General features: G+C 37.0%; 1 protein-coding gene across 1 annotated transcript in view; it reads left to right on the top strand.

Annotated features, from left to right (window-relative positions):
* The window catches only part of rras2 (RAS related 2), a 43240-nt gene that overhangs the window by 24664 nt on the left and 1430 nt on the right, over positions 1 to 17146 (top strand). The window contains exons 2-5 of the mRNA XM_065267710.2: positions 7630 to 7717; positions 11060 to 11162; positions 14052 to 14160; positions 14994 to 15112. Of these exons, the coding sequence (XP_065123782.1) occupies positions 7630 to 7717; positions 11060 to 11162; positions 14052 to 14160; positions 14994 to 15112 (419 nt within the window). The remainder of the gene's footprint in view (positions 1 to 7629; positions 7718 to 11059; positions 11163 to 14051; positions 14161 to 14993; positions 15113 to 17146) is intronic.

A 17146-nucleotide genomic window follows, 5' to 3' on the forward strand; every position in this document is an offset into this window, starting at 1 on the left:
GGTGGGCAGTGGCTCGGAAACATGTACAGGTGAGCACTGCTAAGCAGCTACCCGCAGCTACTGTTTGACTTTGAAATATAGGCTTTATTCAAACCACAGTCCCTTTCTGCCTGCCTCTTAACCAAACATGCATGTTTGTTGGCGTGGGTTTACTTAGCTATACTTACAGATTGTCCTCAGAAGTTACCCAAATCTTACTTATAAAATACTGCTGTCAAAAGTTTTATAGGTTTGTTTCACTCAGAATCACTTGCCAAATCACGATTTTCCTTTAAATCGAAAGATGTCAGCAGGCTTCTGTGATGGTTTGGGGTAAGGTTTAGTACTAAATAGCTTTGTAGGTGACCCTGCGTGTGAAATCCACGCTAAAGTCTCAAAATCTAATCATGAGATTAGGAACATTAAATATGTCAATTATTAATTAAACTTTTATAATTTCAAACTTTGACATGGCCTTACTTAGTCAATATTAAAGATATTTTATATTAACTCGTTCTCCGACAGCATTTCTAAAAAAAAAGTTGCCAGCCAGTGCTAGCATATTTTTGTGATTTTTTTCCCAAATGCCTTTCAGAAAATTGTCTTCTTTAAAAACTTAAACATACAATACATTCCCCTAAAGGATTATATAGGAACACCTGTTAAATTTCTCATTAATGCAATTATCTAATCAACCAATCACATGGCAGTTGCTTCAATGCATTTAGGGATGTGGTCCTGGTCAAGACAATCTCCTAAACTCCAAACGGAATGTCAGAATGGGAAAGAAAGGTGATTTAAGCAATTTTGAGCGTGGCATGATTGTTGGTGCCAGACGGGCCGGTTTGAGTATTTCACAATTTGCTCAGTTACTGGGATTTTCACGCACAACCATTTCTAGGGTTTACAAAGAATGGTGTGAAAAGGAAAAAACATCCAGTATGTGGCAGTCCTGTGAGCAAAAATGCCTTGTTGATGCTAGAGGTCAGAGGAGAATGGGCCGACTGATTCAAGCTGATAGAAGAGCAACTTTGACTGAAATAACCACTCGTTACAACCGAGGTATGCAGCAAAGCATTTGTGAAGCCACAACAAGCGCAACCTTGAGACGGATGGGCTACAACAGCAGAAGACCCCACCGGGTACCACTCATCTCCACTACAAATAGGAAAAAGATACTACAATTTGCACGAGCTCACCAAAATTGGTCAGTTGAAGACTGAAAAAATGTTGCCTGGTCTGATGAGTCTTGATTTCTGTTGAGACATTCAGATGGTAGAGTCAGAATTTGCCGTAAACAGAACGAGAACATGGATCCATCATGCCTTGTTACCACTGTGCAGGCTGGTGGTGGTGGTGTAATGGTGTGGTGGATTTTTTCTTGGCACACTTTAGGCCCCTTAGTGCCAATTGGGCATCATTTAAATGCCACGGCCTACCTGAGCATTGTTTCTGACCATGGCCCCCGCAGTCACCAGATCTCAACCCAAGAGAGCATCTTTGGGATGTGGTGGAACGGGAGCTTCGTGCCCTGGAAGTGCATCCCACAAATCTCCATCATTTGCAAGATTCTATCCTATCAATATGGGCCAACATTTCTAAAGAATGCTTTCAGCACCTTGTTGAATCAATGCCACATAGAATTAAGACAGTTCTGAAGGCAATAGGGGGTCCAACACTGTATTCGTATGGTTTTCCTAATAATCCTTTAGGTGAGTGTATATCAAATGAAAGAACAGATCCTCTACTTTTATACTTTTCATGCTATCTTCATATGTTCTCTTTTTATCATCCCTCGATATGGGTAGGTTTCTACCCAAAAAATATATTTTCTTTAACAAAAACTGCATTTAGTTCAGATTAGATTCAGAATAATGATTAATATATATATATATATTTACAAGCAGGGTCATATAGTTGAATGAAATCCATGAGTTAATGGCACAAAACTAGTTGTATATGTATAGTATATGTGTGTGGTCATGTGTAAGGTCAGACACACTGGAGCTCACGGAGGTGTTGTTCTGCAGGAGCAGGGCATAGAAACTCCCAAAATGCATTGCGACTAAAGGCTGCACTGATCACGCCGATTGATGTTTTCGTGTTTTGATGTTCTCACTTACTGAAATAAATCTTAAGTGTCACTTTCATTCTCACTCAATGCCCTGATGTACACTCATTCTGGGGCCTTGTTTGCATGCTCATGACATAAACGTGTTTGTGACTGACATACAAAGGTGTCACGCTAGAATGATCGACTTTGTTGGAATTAGCTGCTTGTCTGTCTTTCTTACCTCATCCTGCCTGTATTCCCACGGCGCAGAGTGAGTGATGAAGTCGACTGCATATGCAGCACTGCTGATGAATTATTGAACAGTGGAAAGTGGACGTGACGGGGTCTTGTGCGCGTTGCATACAGACGATCCACTGTGTGAAAGAAAGAATCACTGAGAAGAGAGAGCAAGGACTTACGGGCTTCTTTGTCTATGCAAAGATGCCAACATACATACGCATTCACTTAGTTTTAACAAAGTTTTTCATGTAATGCAAATAATATTTTTTGCCTATATACTGGAAATGAAATGTACTTGCTAGCGAAATTTTTTCTTCAATTGTCTTTTACTTTATTTCACTACTAAAAATGTGTAAACATCCTTTAAGGGACTGTAATCAGTTTGTTTTCAGATTAAGAGAAATTAAATCCATACTTCCTGACAGATTTTACTAAAATTAGTGTACATTATTGTTGTAAGGGTAATTCTTTTTTAATTGAGATTTATACATAATCTAAAATTTGAATGAATATGCTTTCCATTTATGTATGATTTGTTAGGACAAATCACTATAATGTCATATATATCATGACTGTGTAAATGACAAACAACTATTTGAAAATCTGTAATCTGAGGCTGCAAAACAATCTAAATATTGAGAAAATCGCCTTTAAAGTTGTCCAAATGAAGTCCTTAGCAACACATATTACCAATAACAAATACATTGATATATTAACGGTAAGAAATGTACAAAATATCTTCATGGAACATGATCTTTACTTAATATCCTAATGATTTTTGACATTAAAAAGAAAATCTATATTTTTGACCCAGACAATATATTGTTGGTTTTTGCTACAAATATACCTGTACGACATAGGCACGGATTTCTTTTTCCGCCAATGGGTGCTCGGCACAACGTTACGCAATGCTGAGACAGACTCTATGGTAGCCCTTAAGCTCCTTGGAAAGGAGGAGGAAAGCGCCATGGTCACGTTTTCCGTGCAGTTTCAGATGTGAAATGTGATTCGTCCCTTATTCAGCTTATTCATCTACGCATTGTAGATATTTAGGGGTGCACCAATAAATGGCTATTTACACTACGGCGATTTTCATGCACTATGGCTTTTGACGAGTAAGTCCTTATCGATCTGAAATCACTATTAGTTTGAGTCGTTTATAACATGCATTTGAAAAAGCAACACTCGTCAAACATAATCATTATAGATATTCTTTATTATCATGAAAATACCTGAAAAGGTTTGAAGAACAGCAATATAAATATATCCGTAATGGTTCTTTGTCTACAGCTCATATTGAGTTTCTGCACGAGAGCGCCCTCTGGCTTTTGGATGTAGCGGCATTTCAACGTAATTCATCAGGAAGCACAGCAAGCTTGGTCGTTGATATATCGGTGCACCTCATAGATATTACAACTTTTGAGATCCACCAATCACAGGCTCCTTATTTTTAAAAGCAATTTTATTAAGCATTTTATTTTATGGATGCTTGGTCATTTTGGTGGGTGCTCGAGCCCCGGAGCACCCACGGGTTCGGCGCCTATGCTGTGCAACTTATGACTGGTTTTGTGATCCAGGGTCACAAATATCAGACTTATCTTTGTCATAGCCATAGGCTCTGTAAAGATCAACAAGGAATCTAAACACAGCCTGCAGGTGTCTGCCAGTCAAAACTTTGAATACAGCACTTACATTTGAATGAGCATCAATGGAGGAAAACTATTTTTGACAACAGAATGATGTAGTTTGGGCCAATAAGAAAGCATTTGATAATATGTGGGAAGTGTTTTGGGAAACACTATTGCCGCTGTTAACACAGACATTACTTTAAAACTTCTTTTAGAAATTGTTTTAGCAGATTTAAATCAGAGAAGACCTTCAGGTTTGTCCCAAATTGCATACTAAATGGTGTTCTACTGTACCCCCCTTTTTTTTTTAGCATAAATAGTCTGAGTAGTGTTTATACATGGACATTCCATCAAGGAGAAGTGCAAGTACCCAGATGATGCACTTATTTAGTTATTCATGTGTGACATACTTCATGTACTCATGGTCACAGGTAACACTGACATCACAAGTACATTGACGTACAAAAAGTTTTTCCATGACTCACATTGTGTTATGCATTTGACGTCATTTGTCCTCATGTTCTGATTGTCTTTGCTTACGCATATGGCTAGTAAAGTATTTTTAGTGCCGTTTAAAGTGATACAATCCTTCTGAAATTCATACAGTGTACATAGTGCGTAATGAAAGCACATAGTGTAATTTGATCTTTTGTTTTTCCATTGCCATATTTTCCCACTTGTTTTAAACCTAAACAACATGAGACTTAGGACGGGCTCACATTACAAGATTAAAAAAATCATAGCCGATTATTAAATCTGGTTGCAACACACAAATAAGGAGATGCGACAAAATGCAATGCATCTACTGGGCTAGAGACTACATTCTTTTGTCATCTTCTACATCACTACATCTTCTGATGATAAAAATTGCGTCACACACACTGTACGGGAGGTGTAAGAATTGATCTTTAACCATCACACATTACATGATAATCTAAGCCGAGCATCGAAACCGATCAAGGTCCAGGTCAAGGTACAAAATTATAAACTTTTATTTTTCCCCCTATTTTTTTATGAGCTTCACTCAAAAGATCCAAACCCTAACGCCCCCCCCCCCCCCAATACAGTAAAACATTTTAGAGTGGCCTTTTATTGTGTCCAGCCTAAGGCATACCTGTGCAATAATCATGTTGTCTAATCAGCATCTTGATATGCCACACCTGTGAGGTGGATGGATTATTTCGGCAAAAGAGAAGTGCTCACTAACACGGATTTAGATAGAATTGTAAACCATATTTGAGAGAAATAGGCCTTTTGTGCACATAGAAAATGTCTTAGATATTTGAGTTCAGCTCATGAAAAATGTGGGCAAAAACAAAAGTGTTGCGTTTTTAATTTTATTTAGTGTACTTAAATGGCACATATTATGCCCATTTTTTCAAAATGTAATTTAACCCCAGCTGTGCCTAGAATGTGTCTGTGTAGTTTCAGCTCAAAATACCCCACAGATCATTTATTTCAGTATGTACAAAATGCCTCTATTTATAAAAATAGATTGATTCCCGTCAATACAGTCTGAGACAATAGTATATTTAGCTGCATTAGTGATGCAAGCACATTAAGAAAAGCCTTTGGGTGAAGTTAACCATTTAGACAGTGGCTGTGGGTGGGGCTTTGATTAATAATTAGATAAACAATCAATGTTTAAAAATGTCTCTTAACCCTGATTCGATATGCTTATTATTTATAATTTGAGATAACAGGTCCAATTTTACAGGAAACTTGAGTGTGACTTCATTTGACTTTAACTTGCATAGAGTATAAAGTTAACAACAATTTTATGTTTCAAACAGCGATGACAATAGAGTGGCTTATGTTTTGTCCTATTTTCTTACCATTGTTGCTTCGGTTTAGGGATAGATTTACATAAAATGACATCCCTACCCAAACCCAACTCTAACGTCAGGCGACATATAAAAATAATTCAGAAAAAATAGTATAAACCAATACATAAAGTGACATTCTAATGGAAGCACCAAATCTAACCCTAAACCGAAGCAACAATGGTTTGAAAATAGGAAAAAGCAGTTGAGTAACAAATACATGATAATAACACGAAAATGGGAATTCGTTATACGATCACGAAAAAACGCACAAAATTGTGATTATAGCTGGGACAACGCGTCGACGTATTCGACGACGTCGACGCAAAAAATACGTTGACCCAAAATATGTGCGTCGATTCGTCAGACCCAAAAAGGCGGCGCCGTAGAGTAATAGCAACGCGAGTGGCTTCAGTCCACGTCGGCTTCACAGCAAGTGTGAGCAGTGCGTAAGCGGCGCATGTTTTTTTTTTAGCGCCCATGTTAAAAACATGCACCCCGCCGCATGAGCAGTGCGAGCTCGCGGCGCTGTTGCAGCAGTGCTGCGATCGTTTCTGCGTCGGTTCTGCTGCGCTGCTCACGCTCAATTAAAGTGAAAGTGCTTTGTTCATGGTTTAAATGCTTGTGGATTGACGCGAAAGAGTGTCATTTTACCATAAAATCATGAATGTGATGCCAAGTGTTTTTTAAACAGTCATGACTTTGAGCAATTTAGATTTTTATACTTTTACTAAACTGCACAGTATGCGCTGCAAACGCTTTATTGAATGCTACCTCTGACTAAGAATGCATTATTTTGCACTTGTATAGTCTTTTTTTATTTTGAAATTTTAAGAGCAATAAACATATATTGAAATGTTTACATTCAGATATGTAAATCAATGTATACATTGCTATTAGTTAATTAATGGGGAGATAATCGAGAATCAAATCGAAACAAAGTCGAATCAGACTGATAAAATGAATCGTTAGATTAATTGATGCATCGAAAAAATAATCGCTAGATTAATCATTTAAAAAATAATCGTTTATCCCAGCCCTATTCGTGATAGTATCACGAAACCTTGTGAGACTGGGTAGGTAATCTACACGAAATTTCAAACCATACTCGCATAATTCTGTGAGGTAAGTGGTTTATGCAAAAAGCAGAACAAAAAAAAACCCCACTGTCATTTCAAAGTTCTTCTTGTTTCACTGCTAAAAACAGATGGTTGCAGCAACATCAGTAGTCAAACTTATAATAGAAAGCTACTCCATTGGCATTGTTGTGTTTGTGTGATCATGTGTTCAGTTGACACAGAAACCAGCCTGAACATACCGTTCAGCTGTCATCAGTTAAACAGCCTCTTGGGAAGAGAGGCATACAAACATGGGAAAAATGTCAAAAACGCATCCCTGCAACTACTCCTTCCCTCCAAACTGATACTGTGTTTAGATTAGCATGGAAACTTCGAGCCTGCATAGGCGAAAAAAGTTCAAAACACCCAGGCGAAATGTTAGCGTTAGCGGTTAATTACCGTAATACCAACCATTAACGGACGGCCGCTCGGATACAATGTTGACATGAACTCTTTGCACTAGTATACACACGAGGCCTGACCTCTTTTTCATTTCTGTTGGGCCCTTATTTAGTGCAGCTTTCAAAACAAATGCTTCTCTTTACGATTGTAGTAATTTGAGGTCATTGAGGTTTTTCGCTGGAAACATAGGAGATGAATCCAGGGTTTATCCAATGCCCAGTCTGTCTTTGACTAAAAGGCTATTGTTTTATCTATAAAGACACTTTGTAAGGAAACTTGTTTTACACATGAAATCATGTCTTATGATCTAAAAACAAATGTAGGAAAATCTGACCATATAATTTCATGTAATGATCATGTGTTTTTGTTTCTCTTTTTGTGTTCAGTCATACTTCGTCACAGACTATGACCCCACGATCGAAGACTCCTACACAAAGCAGTGTGTGATCGACGAAAGGCCTGCGCGGCTGGACAGTAAGTGAAACTGATGGTTGAGGGAATCTAACTGTCAGGCAAACCCACACAGGATTTAGGAGAACTACAAACTTCTCCAATATGATCTGCTTTGATATGTCAAAGAGTTGAATAACTGTGGTTTGTTGTTATTATGTGTGTGTTATGCAACCTTGTGCAAACCAGTGTCTAAATATGGAGGCTTAAGCTACAGTAGAAGTAGTGTGGCGTAGTGGTTAAACATATGGACAAGTAACCAAAAGGTTGAGTCACTACTGTATGCTTGAGCAACCTAGGGCTACCACAATGGATAATACAATCTGGAGGGCTACTTTTTTGATAGTCTACTCAAAACTTTTTTGTTTTACTTGTTGAAATGTTTTATCAGTGTTGTAAATGTTAACATACATAAAAGTAGCCAAGCTAATATCAAAAATATATAATAAATAAATATTCAAATTTAGGCTATTAATAAAATGTGCTCTGGCGGGCAACTCACAGACTCTGGGTGCTTCTCAATATGCTTCCTCTTCTCCTACGTCATACATCCTACGACCCGAAACTGATCGAGCTCCGCCATCATGTAGGACATCTCAATTCTTTAATTTCACCGTGAGGAGGTGAGGAACGAGAAGTTAGGAGGCTTTCTGAGGAGTCATGAGCAAGGATACACAAGTGTATCCTATGTCGAAGTGTTTTATCAACTAAACCTGATTGATACAATAAATCACAATGTCTTAATCTCCCGTCTGTCTGCTATTGGTGTTTCTGGCACAGCCCTAAATTGGTTTCAATCTTACCTCACAAACAGAAAGCAATTTGTCGCACTTGGCTCACATAAGTCTTCAAAGTCATCAGTCACTCGTGGTGTCCCTCAGGGTTCGGTTCTCAGGCCACTCCTCTTTCTCATATACATCTTCCCTCTTGGTCAGATTATTCGCAGCCACGGTCTAAATTTCCACTGCTATGCAGATGACATTCAACTCTATCTTACCACCACTTCACCCTCTGATCCCCCCCGCACTCGCTCACTGACTGCCTTTCTGACTTAAAAACATGGATGCAAAACAACTTTCTTCAACTCAACACAGATAAAACTGAAATTCTGCTTATTGGCCCTAAAAGCATGCTCTCCAAACCATACACTTTCACCCTTAATATTGATGATTCACCTGTTCACCACACCGCGGTTGTCAAAAACCTTGGTATTATTTTTGACTCCACTCTCAGTTTTGATCATCATATCAAATCACTCACTAAAACTGCCTTCTTTCACCTCCGTAACATTGCACGCCTTCGACCCTTCCTATCTATTAGTGATGCACAGACTCTGGTTCACGCCTTTGTCATGTCCCGCCTAGATTACTGTAACTCACTATTCCTTGGTCTCCCCACCAAATCCCTTCAAAGATTGCAATACATCCAAAGCTCTGCAGCAAGGCTCCTTACACATACAAAACGATCTGCCCATATCACCCCCATTCTCCATCAGCTCCACTGGCTACCAGTCCCATCCCGGATTAAATACAAAGTACTACTACTCACCTTCAAAGCTCCTCCATACATCTGCAACCTCTTAACTACTTACACCCCCTCCCGCTCACTCAGATCTTCTGACCAAAACCTTCTCTTCATTCCCCGCACTAGACTTTCCACCCTGGGTGGTAGGTCTTTCAGTGCCCAGGCCCCAAAACTATGGAACTCCCTCCCACAACCTCTACGTGACAGTTCTTCTCTTCCTCTCTTCAAAACCCATCTGAAGACATTTCTGTTTAATGGTCACTTCTCTTCACACAATTCATAGTCCATTGTGATTCTATTTCTATGTAAAGCGACCTTGGGTTTAGAGAAAGGCGCTATATAAAATAAACGTATTATTATTATTATTATTATTATAAACATGACGCACGTATAAATCTCCTCTCCCTTCACATCGTCATGTCATTAAACACCCATAAATCTTACATAAATCTACAAAAATTATTGTAAATGTAGACTCGTTTCAGACGGTATATTTATGTATAATCCACAGATATAAATGTTCAGTGGTATAGACACATATATTATTTTTACAACACTTGTATGTGTTTATTTTATGTAAATAAGGATATGAACTTGATAATTTGATAACACAGAATAACCTTTATAAAGAGAGTAAGAAAAGAGTTTATCATTTCATTTAATACTTCGTCTCCTCCATCCTTGCGTCTTTCCACGCTTGTGTCCTAAGATGCGAAAGAAAGGAAGTAAGGAAAGGAAACGAGGATGCACAAAAAAGAATTGAGAAGCGCCCTCTGTGTTGGCAACCTGGCGGGCACTATGTTTTAGACCACTGCTTTATGTCATTGTACTGTGCATCAATATAGGGGCAGTTTCCCACAAAAAAAACATCCATCAAAAACGTCTCTATACTGCTATATATCCATACATTTATACATTATTGTGCAAATATCCTAGAGCAGGGGTCTCCAACCTTTTTGTGAGCAAAGACTACCACAATGGATAAATCTGAAGGGCTACTTTTTGATATTTATCTTCTCAAAACGTTGTTTTTATTTTATTTCATGTTACTTGTTGATATTTTTATCATTGTTTAAAATGTTAACATACATAAAAGAAGCCAAGCTAGTATTAAAAATATTCAATAAATAAATAATACACGTGAGACCTTTAATAGAATGTGCTTTGGCGGGCAGCTCACAGACTCTGTGCAGGCACCATGTTGGAGACCACAGTCCTAAAGGCATTAAATTCTAGAGGCTTTAGGCAAAAGTTTTGAAAAATGATTATATTTATATATTATGACTTACTGTAGTCAAAATTATTTGAAAATATTACTATAATTTTACATACAATCTTTGCAAATAAAGGGACTAGTTTTCCCCAAACATGAACATTCTGCCACATTTACTCTCCCTTGTGTTGCTGTAAACCTGTACTGTATGAGTTTCTTTATTCTGTTAAACACAAAAGAAGATATTTTGGTAAGCACACAGTTGACGTACCCATTGACTTCCATAGTATTTGTTTTTACAACTATGGAAGTCAGTGGGTTTCGTCAACTGTGTGCTTACCATCATTTATTAAAATATATTTTTATTAATAACAGAATAAATTAACTTATGGAGGTTTAGGACAACATGAGTTTGAGAAAATTTTTATTTTGGGGTGAACTGTTCCTCTTTAACTGTAATAATCAAGTAAGATTTTTTTCAACTGATAAAATAAAATAGAAACGCACACAGTCCTATACATGAGATCATTTCTTATCAAACCTTTTTTAGGGTGGTGTTCATTTATAAGTGCTTAGTTAGCTGTGTGTGCAGTCGTAGGTGACTAACATAGCTGTCCTGTGTTTGTTAGTCCTGGATACAGCAGGACAGGAAGAGTTTGGAGCCATGAGAGAACAATACATGAGGACAGGGGAGGGTTTCCTCCTCGTCTTCTCTGTCACAGACCGGGGAAGGTGAGCAACGTTTCACTCGTGCTTTCTCTTTACTTTCACACTATCTTCTCCTTTCCCCAACATTGTGTCTATCAGTTTCACTTTTTTTTCCCTTCATTCATCTTTTCTGTAACCGTCGTGTGTGCAAATTTAGAGGTATGCTAATTTTTATCTCTGTTTTGTCTGTGACACGCAGCCTCATGCAAATAAATAGATCTCGCAAACATTCTTAGCGTGCACGGTTGAGAAATGTGGTGGGTGTGTGTGGTATGTTCAGCCGTTTAGTGTGTATCTGTGCCCGTTTAGGGTGCTTCCCACATTGTGTTTATGCTGTAAACAGTCTTTCCTTCCCTCGTTTACATTACTCCGCTCAGAGCTGATGGCACAGGCCTCTCTCGCAACGTCTCTGGAGTCTTTGACAAGTATTTCCTTATCCAGCATGACATTTAAACTGCTGCGCTCCCCTCGTACTGTTAGTGTTAGAATCAGCGGGGACCCCATAATAATGTCCCTCCATCCCCTCCTTACACACACTGTTGTCCGTATGATGGCTTCTAGCAATCCAAACGGCGCTATTGGAAAATTTATAGCAGCAGCATGAGAACTGAGTGACCTCCGGTCATCATGTGTACTGTAATGCAGTTCTGTGGCCTAAGACACTGGGAGATAGCTGGTCAGCAGCCGGGAGGGTGGGCTCGCATGCTTTTTAAGTTTTATGGAGAGGAGGATCTCTCTTTTGGTGGGTGTGTACATGTTTATTAGTTTTTTTATTACATTTGGAAGCAGGGCGGTGAGGCGAGACCTGTGACGAAGGGGGCTGTTAAAGTCTTCTTATGATAAAATAATTAAGCTTGGTTTTTTTTACAAACTATTTTATAAATATCTCTGTAAATATAGTAAAAGCTCTTAAAGGGATACTCCACTTTTTTAAAGATAGGCTCATTTTCCAGCTCCCCTAGAGGTAAACACAGATCTCCGGGTCTGGCGCTACCACTTTAAGCATAGCTTAGCATAATCCATTGAATCTGATTAGACCATTAGCATCGCACTCAAAAATAACCAAAGAGTTTCAATATTTTTCCTATTTAAAATTTGACTCTTCTGTAGTTACATCGTGTACTAAGGCCGACGTAAAATTAAAATTTGTGATTTTCTAGGCCGATATGGCTAGGAACCATACTCTCATTCTGGTGTAGTAAACATGGAATTTGCTGCTGTACCATGGCTGCAGCAGGGGTAATGATATTACGCAACACCCGAAAATAGTCCCCTTGGTAACTTTCAATAGCTGGAGACTAGATTTTCGGGCACTGTGTAATATCATTGCAAAAATATAGGAACTCTTTATTTTTGAGCACAATGCTAATGGTCTAATCAGATTCAATGGATTATGCTAAGCTATGCTAAAAGTGGTACCACTAGACCTGGAGTTTGGCTGAATGAATTCCAAAACAGTAAAAATCTAATGTTTGACTCTAGGCATGCTTAGAGAGAGAGAGAGAGAGAGAGAGCGAGAGAGAGAGAGAGAGAGAGAGAGAGAGAGAGAGAGAGAGAGAGAGAGAGAGAGAGAGAGAGAGAGAATAATTGACAGCACAATTCAGTTTCAATTTCAACAAACCACCATTATGTCGATCAGTGTTTGCAGTTCATCAGCTTATTTAAAGGGACACACCCAAAAACGGCACATTTTTGCTCACACCTATAAAGTGGCAATTTTAACATGCTATAATAAATGATCTGATTTGAGCTAAAACTGTACATACACACTCTGGCAAAATGTCCCCTTTAAAATGTTTAAAACATGTTTTCTCAGTTTTTTTTAACAAAATCTCAAAATGTGTCTGTAAAGCCCAAGTGTTTTGTTGAAAGAATATTTAACCCAATATAAACAGCCCAATATTATAATATTCTGTTATTTACTCACCATTGTATAGTGAGTAAATCTGAATGACATTTGAGATCTTTCCCAGTGGCCAAAATAGACAAAAACACTACAGAAGTACTGTCATAAAAACTCATCCCTCTGAGCTTTACATGACCGGGTCTTCCGAAACCATATACTGGTAGTAACATTTTATGAGGAACAGACTGAAAGTCTCAAATGTCATTCACATATGCAAATATCCAAACCGGGTGAATGTTTGATGTCATTGACAGCAAGCCACTAGTACATGTATGTGTCATAACCAAACAAGTTTAAATACAATATGTGTGTAAGCACAAATTAAATTTAAGAACTTTGTTTGGAAAAACATGAGGGTGAGTAAATAATGACATCAGTTGATTTTTTGGTCTACCTGTTACTTCAGTAACAATACAATTATATTTTATGTGTGATTACTGTGCAAAAGCCTTAGGCCACCATGCTATCATTAGATTTGTTGTTTTTGCAATTGTATAATGATCATATATAATTATATATCAGTCTCTTTATAAGAATACAACTAGAAAATACAGGAAATGTGTATGTAGTATTAAAAACAGTATAAAAGTATAAACTGAAGTGTTAAGTATTTAGAGTAAACTCCCCTTTCACTTGAGCAATAGCAGGCAGCTGCAGGATCTCCTAAACCTAAATTAAATGAAATCCTAATTTCTACTTCTAATCGAATGACTTCAGGACTTCAGTCTCCTCAAAAAAGCTCAAGATGTGTTTCGTGCCAAGAGAGGTCACACTTAATACTGACTGATGCCTGAAGAAGACATTTAGTCCTGAAAATTTTGTTTTTAATTTTGTATCTTTAAAAAAGTAAAAAATAAATATGGATCGACATTAAAACTTTGCTAAAACAACAAAGCTAGTGATGGCAGCCTAAGATTTTTGCACAGTACTGTATGTCACAATTCAGTGCATTGCAAGCTGTACGGCTATATAAATGTTTTGTTAATAAGCATGTGTTTTGTCCTTAGCTTTGAAGAGATCTACAAGTTTCAAAGACAAATCTTGAGAGTAAAGGACCGGGACGAGTTTCCCATGATTCTAGTGGGTAACAAAGCCGATCTTGAACAACAGAGACAAGTGAGTGGGATAAATTACATCTACTGTGAGACATCTATTCTAGCTATACAGTACTAAAATGAACACTACAATCATTAAGTGACTTTACAGTGTGTTGTATGTAGTGTCCATCTGTATATTCGTATTGCAAAATGACTCAAGCACATATGTACTGTATACACAAAGTATAATATTACTTATAATGAAATTTAGTCCTGAAAATCAATAGAGTTGAAATACTGACAAATGTCAGAGAGAGTGTCTATGTGTGTGTGAGAAGTAGAGCTGGTAATAAAAGACTTGAGGTTATTGAGTGCATTCTGCTATAGTGACAAACTCAGGTTATGATACACTGCCACCTAGTGAAATAATTACCAGGTAGGAGGACATGATTGTAATTAATGACATTAAAGGGATAGTTCACCCAAAAATGAAAATTCTGTCATCATTTTCTCATCCTAATGTTCTAAATCTGTATGAATTTCTTTTTACTGATTAACACAAAAGAAGATATTTTGCACACATCTTTGACTTCCATAGTAGGAAAAACAAATATGATGGAATTCAATGGGTACCGTCAACTGTGTGCTTAACATCATTTATCAGATTATCTTCTACATCATTTATCACCATACTTCCATAATATTTTTTCCTACTATGGAAGTCAATGGTTACAGCAAATGTGTGCTTACCATCATTTATCAAAATATCTTCTTTTGTGTTCTCTTTGAGTTTGTTTTACTATTAATTTGGAAAAGGTAATTTAAAATAATTATATATTTATTCCATATCAGTCAGTTAACAGGATTCAAATTAGTCTATAGGTGGAGAGCTTAATAGTGTTTATTTTTCAGGTCACCCAGGAGGAAGGCCAGCAGCTTGCCCGACAACTCAAAGTTACATACATGGAGGCCTCTGCAAAGATCCGTATGAATGTAGACCAGGCTTTCCATGAGCTGGTTCGAGTCATAAGGTGGGTTTACATTCAATTATTGTAGTACTAACAGATGCTACCAGATGGTGGCAGTACACGCACAACGTTTTAGGATATGATAAGAATGAATACTGTGCAGTAAATGGTGTGTGAAGCAATGCATTTTACAATGGATAACATTTCAAATGATGTTTCTACCATGGGTGTTTCAAAAAGTGAGTCCAATAATTAATATAAATAAATCAGATTGCAATCAGATGCGATATTAAAGAAATTATTCATTTGTATAATATTTATTTCAATATTTAAGAAAGAATGTTATAAATCTTTATATAAAAAGATTATTAAGTCATAATACATTACATTGGTTTAAATTCAGTTTGTTTCTGTTTTGTTGGTCTCTGTGTGAAACGTTTTGTAACAATAAGTTGGTCATGAATGCCACACACAATATGCGTACCGCAGAAATAATGTTTATACAGTATATGAAGAGTTTGCTTCCAAAACGAGATGAAAATGTTTGTCAAAACATGTTTATTATTATGTTATCATGTTTTATTGTGCTACTTAGCTGTATTTTTTTTGTTATGAAGGCTTATATCAAAACAAACCAAATGCAGTTTGATTGATATTAATTGGAATGCACAATCTAAAAACAAGATTTAAAAAAAATGATCTTATTTTGAAAACAAACTCTTCAAATATAGATTCTGTACACTATAACAGGGGTTTTTGAACCGGGGGTTCTAGGGGGTCCCTAGAAAATTCAGAGAAAAAGATAAAGCCTATTTTTAGGCAATTTTAGGCTGGGGTTTGTAAGGCAGTTTTTCCCTGTAAAGCTGCTATGAAACAATATTTGAAGAATTTAATTCCAAAACGCAATAAATCCATTTTGACTAATTTCGGTAAAATCTGTTTTCTATACCAAGAAAGTGACAAGATGAAAACCACTATTTTCTGTTACAAACTTTCACATAGTATCTTAAGGTTATTATAACATAAAAAATTCAAATCCATAATTTGATTTTCAAAGATTTATTAAAAAACTGATTCTTTTTCCGCAAAATGCAATAAATCCATGACAAGTTTTTTTCTTCAAAATGCTATAAATCTATTGAATCAATATATAAATGTGCATTCATCTTTGCCATGTTATATTTATTTAGTTGACTAGTGGTATACACTGATTAAAAACTAAACATTAATGAATCACAACACTTACTTTGTCATATTAAGAACTCTGTCATTGCTGGTGTCAACCTTGGGACGTCGTTGCTGAACTTTTTTGACAGCGATCAGCTGTAAAATGTTTTGGTCCTGCTCGATTTTCGTAGACTTCGAGTAAAATAATGGAAAGTTTTTCATAAGATCACCTGGGGTCAATGTGTTAGCATGACAGAAGCTTGATGCTGTCGGGTGAAAACAAGCAACAGCCGGCATTTTTCCTTCGCCCAAGTGACTTAGTTTCTTCCCACCACAGAAAACGACCACAGGTTTATCAATGCCATTAAAAGTATTATTTTGTTTGTGTTTGTTTGTTGATCACGAAGTACAAAGTAGATGAGGAAAACTAGGATTCGTGTGTATTCAACACGTCACCATTATTGTTTACAATGTGTGGAATGTTGCGCTGCGATTTGTTGAGCGAATTTATAGCATTCTGCAGAGTAGGACTGGCGTTTATCACGTTTGGGGAATAAAGGAGAAAAGATGACAGAATAACACGGCGGATATCGGATTTTGCATAAAATGTAAGAATTGACTTTTTAATACTTACCTGACATAATACTGATGATTTGGTGGTAACTATTATGTAACTAAAATGGCGTTTATCGCGTTTTGGAACCAAACTATTCATTTATTGTCAAAGTTGCTGCAGTACAAATACATTTGAATTAAACATGTATTATGTTATACATAAAAATAAAACTTGGTATATATTTTAGCTAGGGGGTCCCTCACATAGGTTCATCATATTTGGGGGTCATTCGTTTCATAAGGTTTAAAAACCCCTGCACTATTATATTATTCTGTTTTATACATACAGAGTCTCAATATACAGATTAATAATCT

The sequence above is a fragment of the Paramisgurnus dabryanus genome, chromosome 2 (genome assembly GCF_030506205.2).
Source record: "Paramisgurnus dabryanus chromosome 2, PD_genome_1.1, whole genome shotgun sequence".
NCBI classification, from domain to species: Eukaryota; Metazoa; Chordata; class Actinopteri; order Cypriniformes; family Cobitidae; genus Paramisgurnus; species Paramisgurnus dabryanus.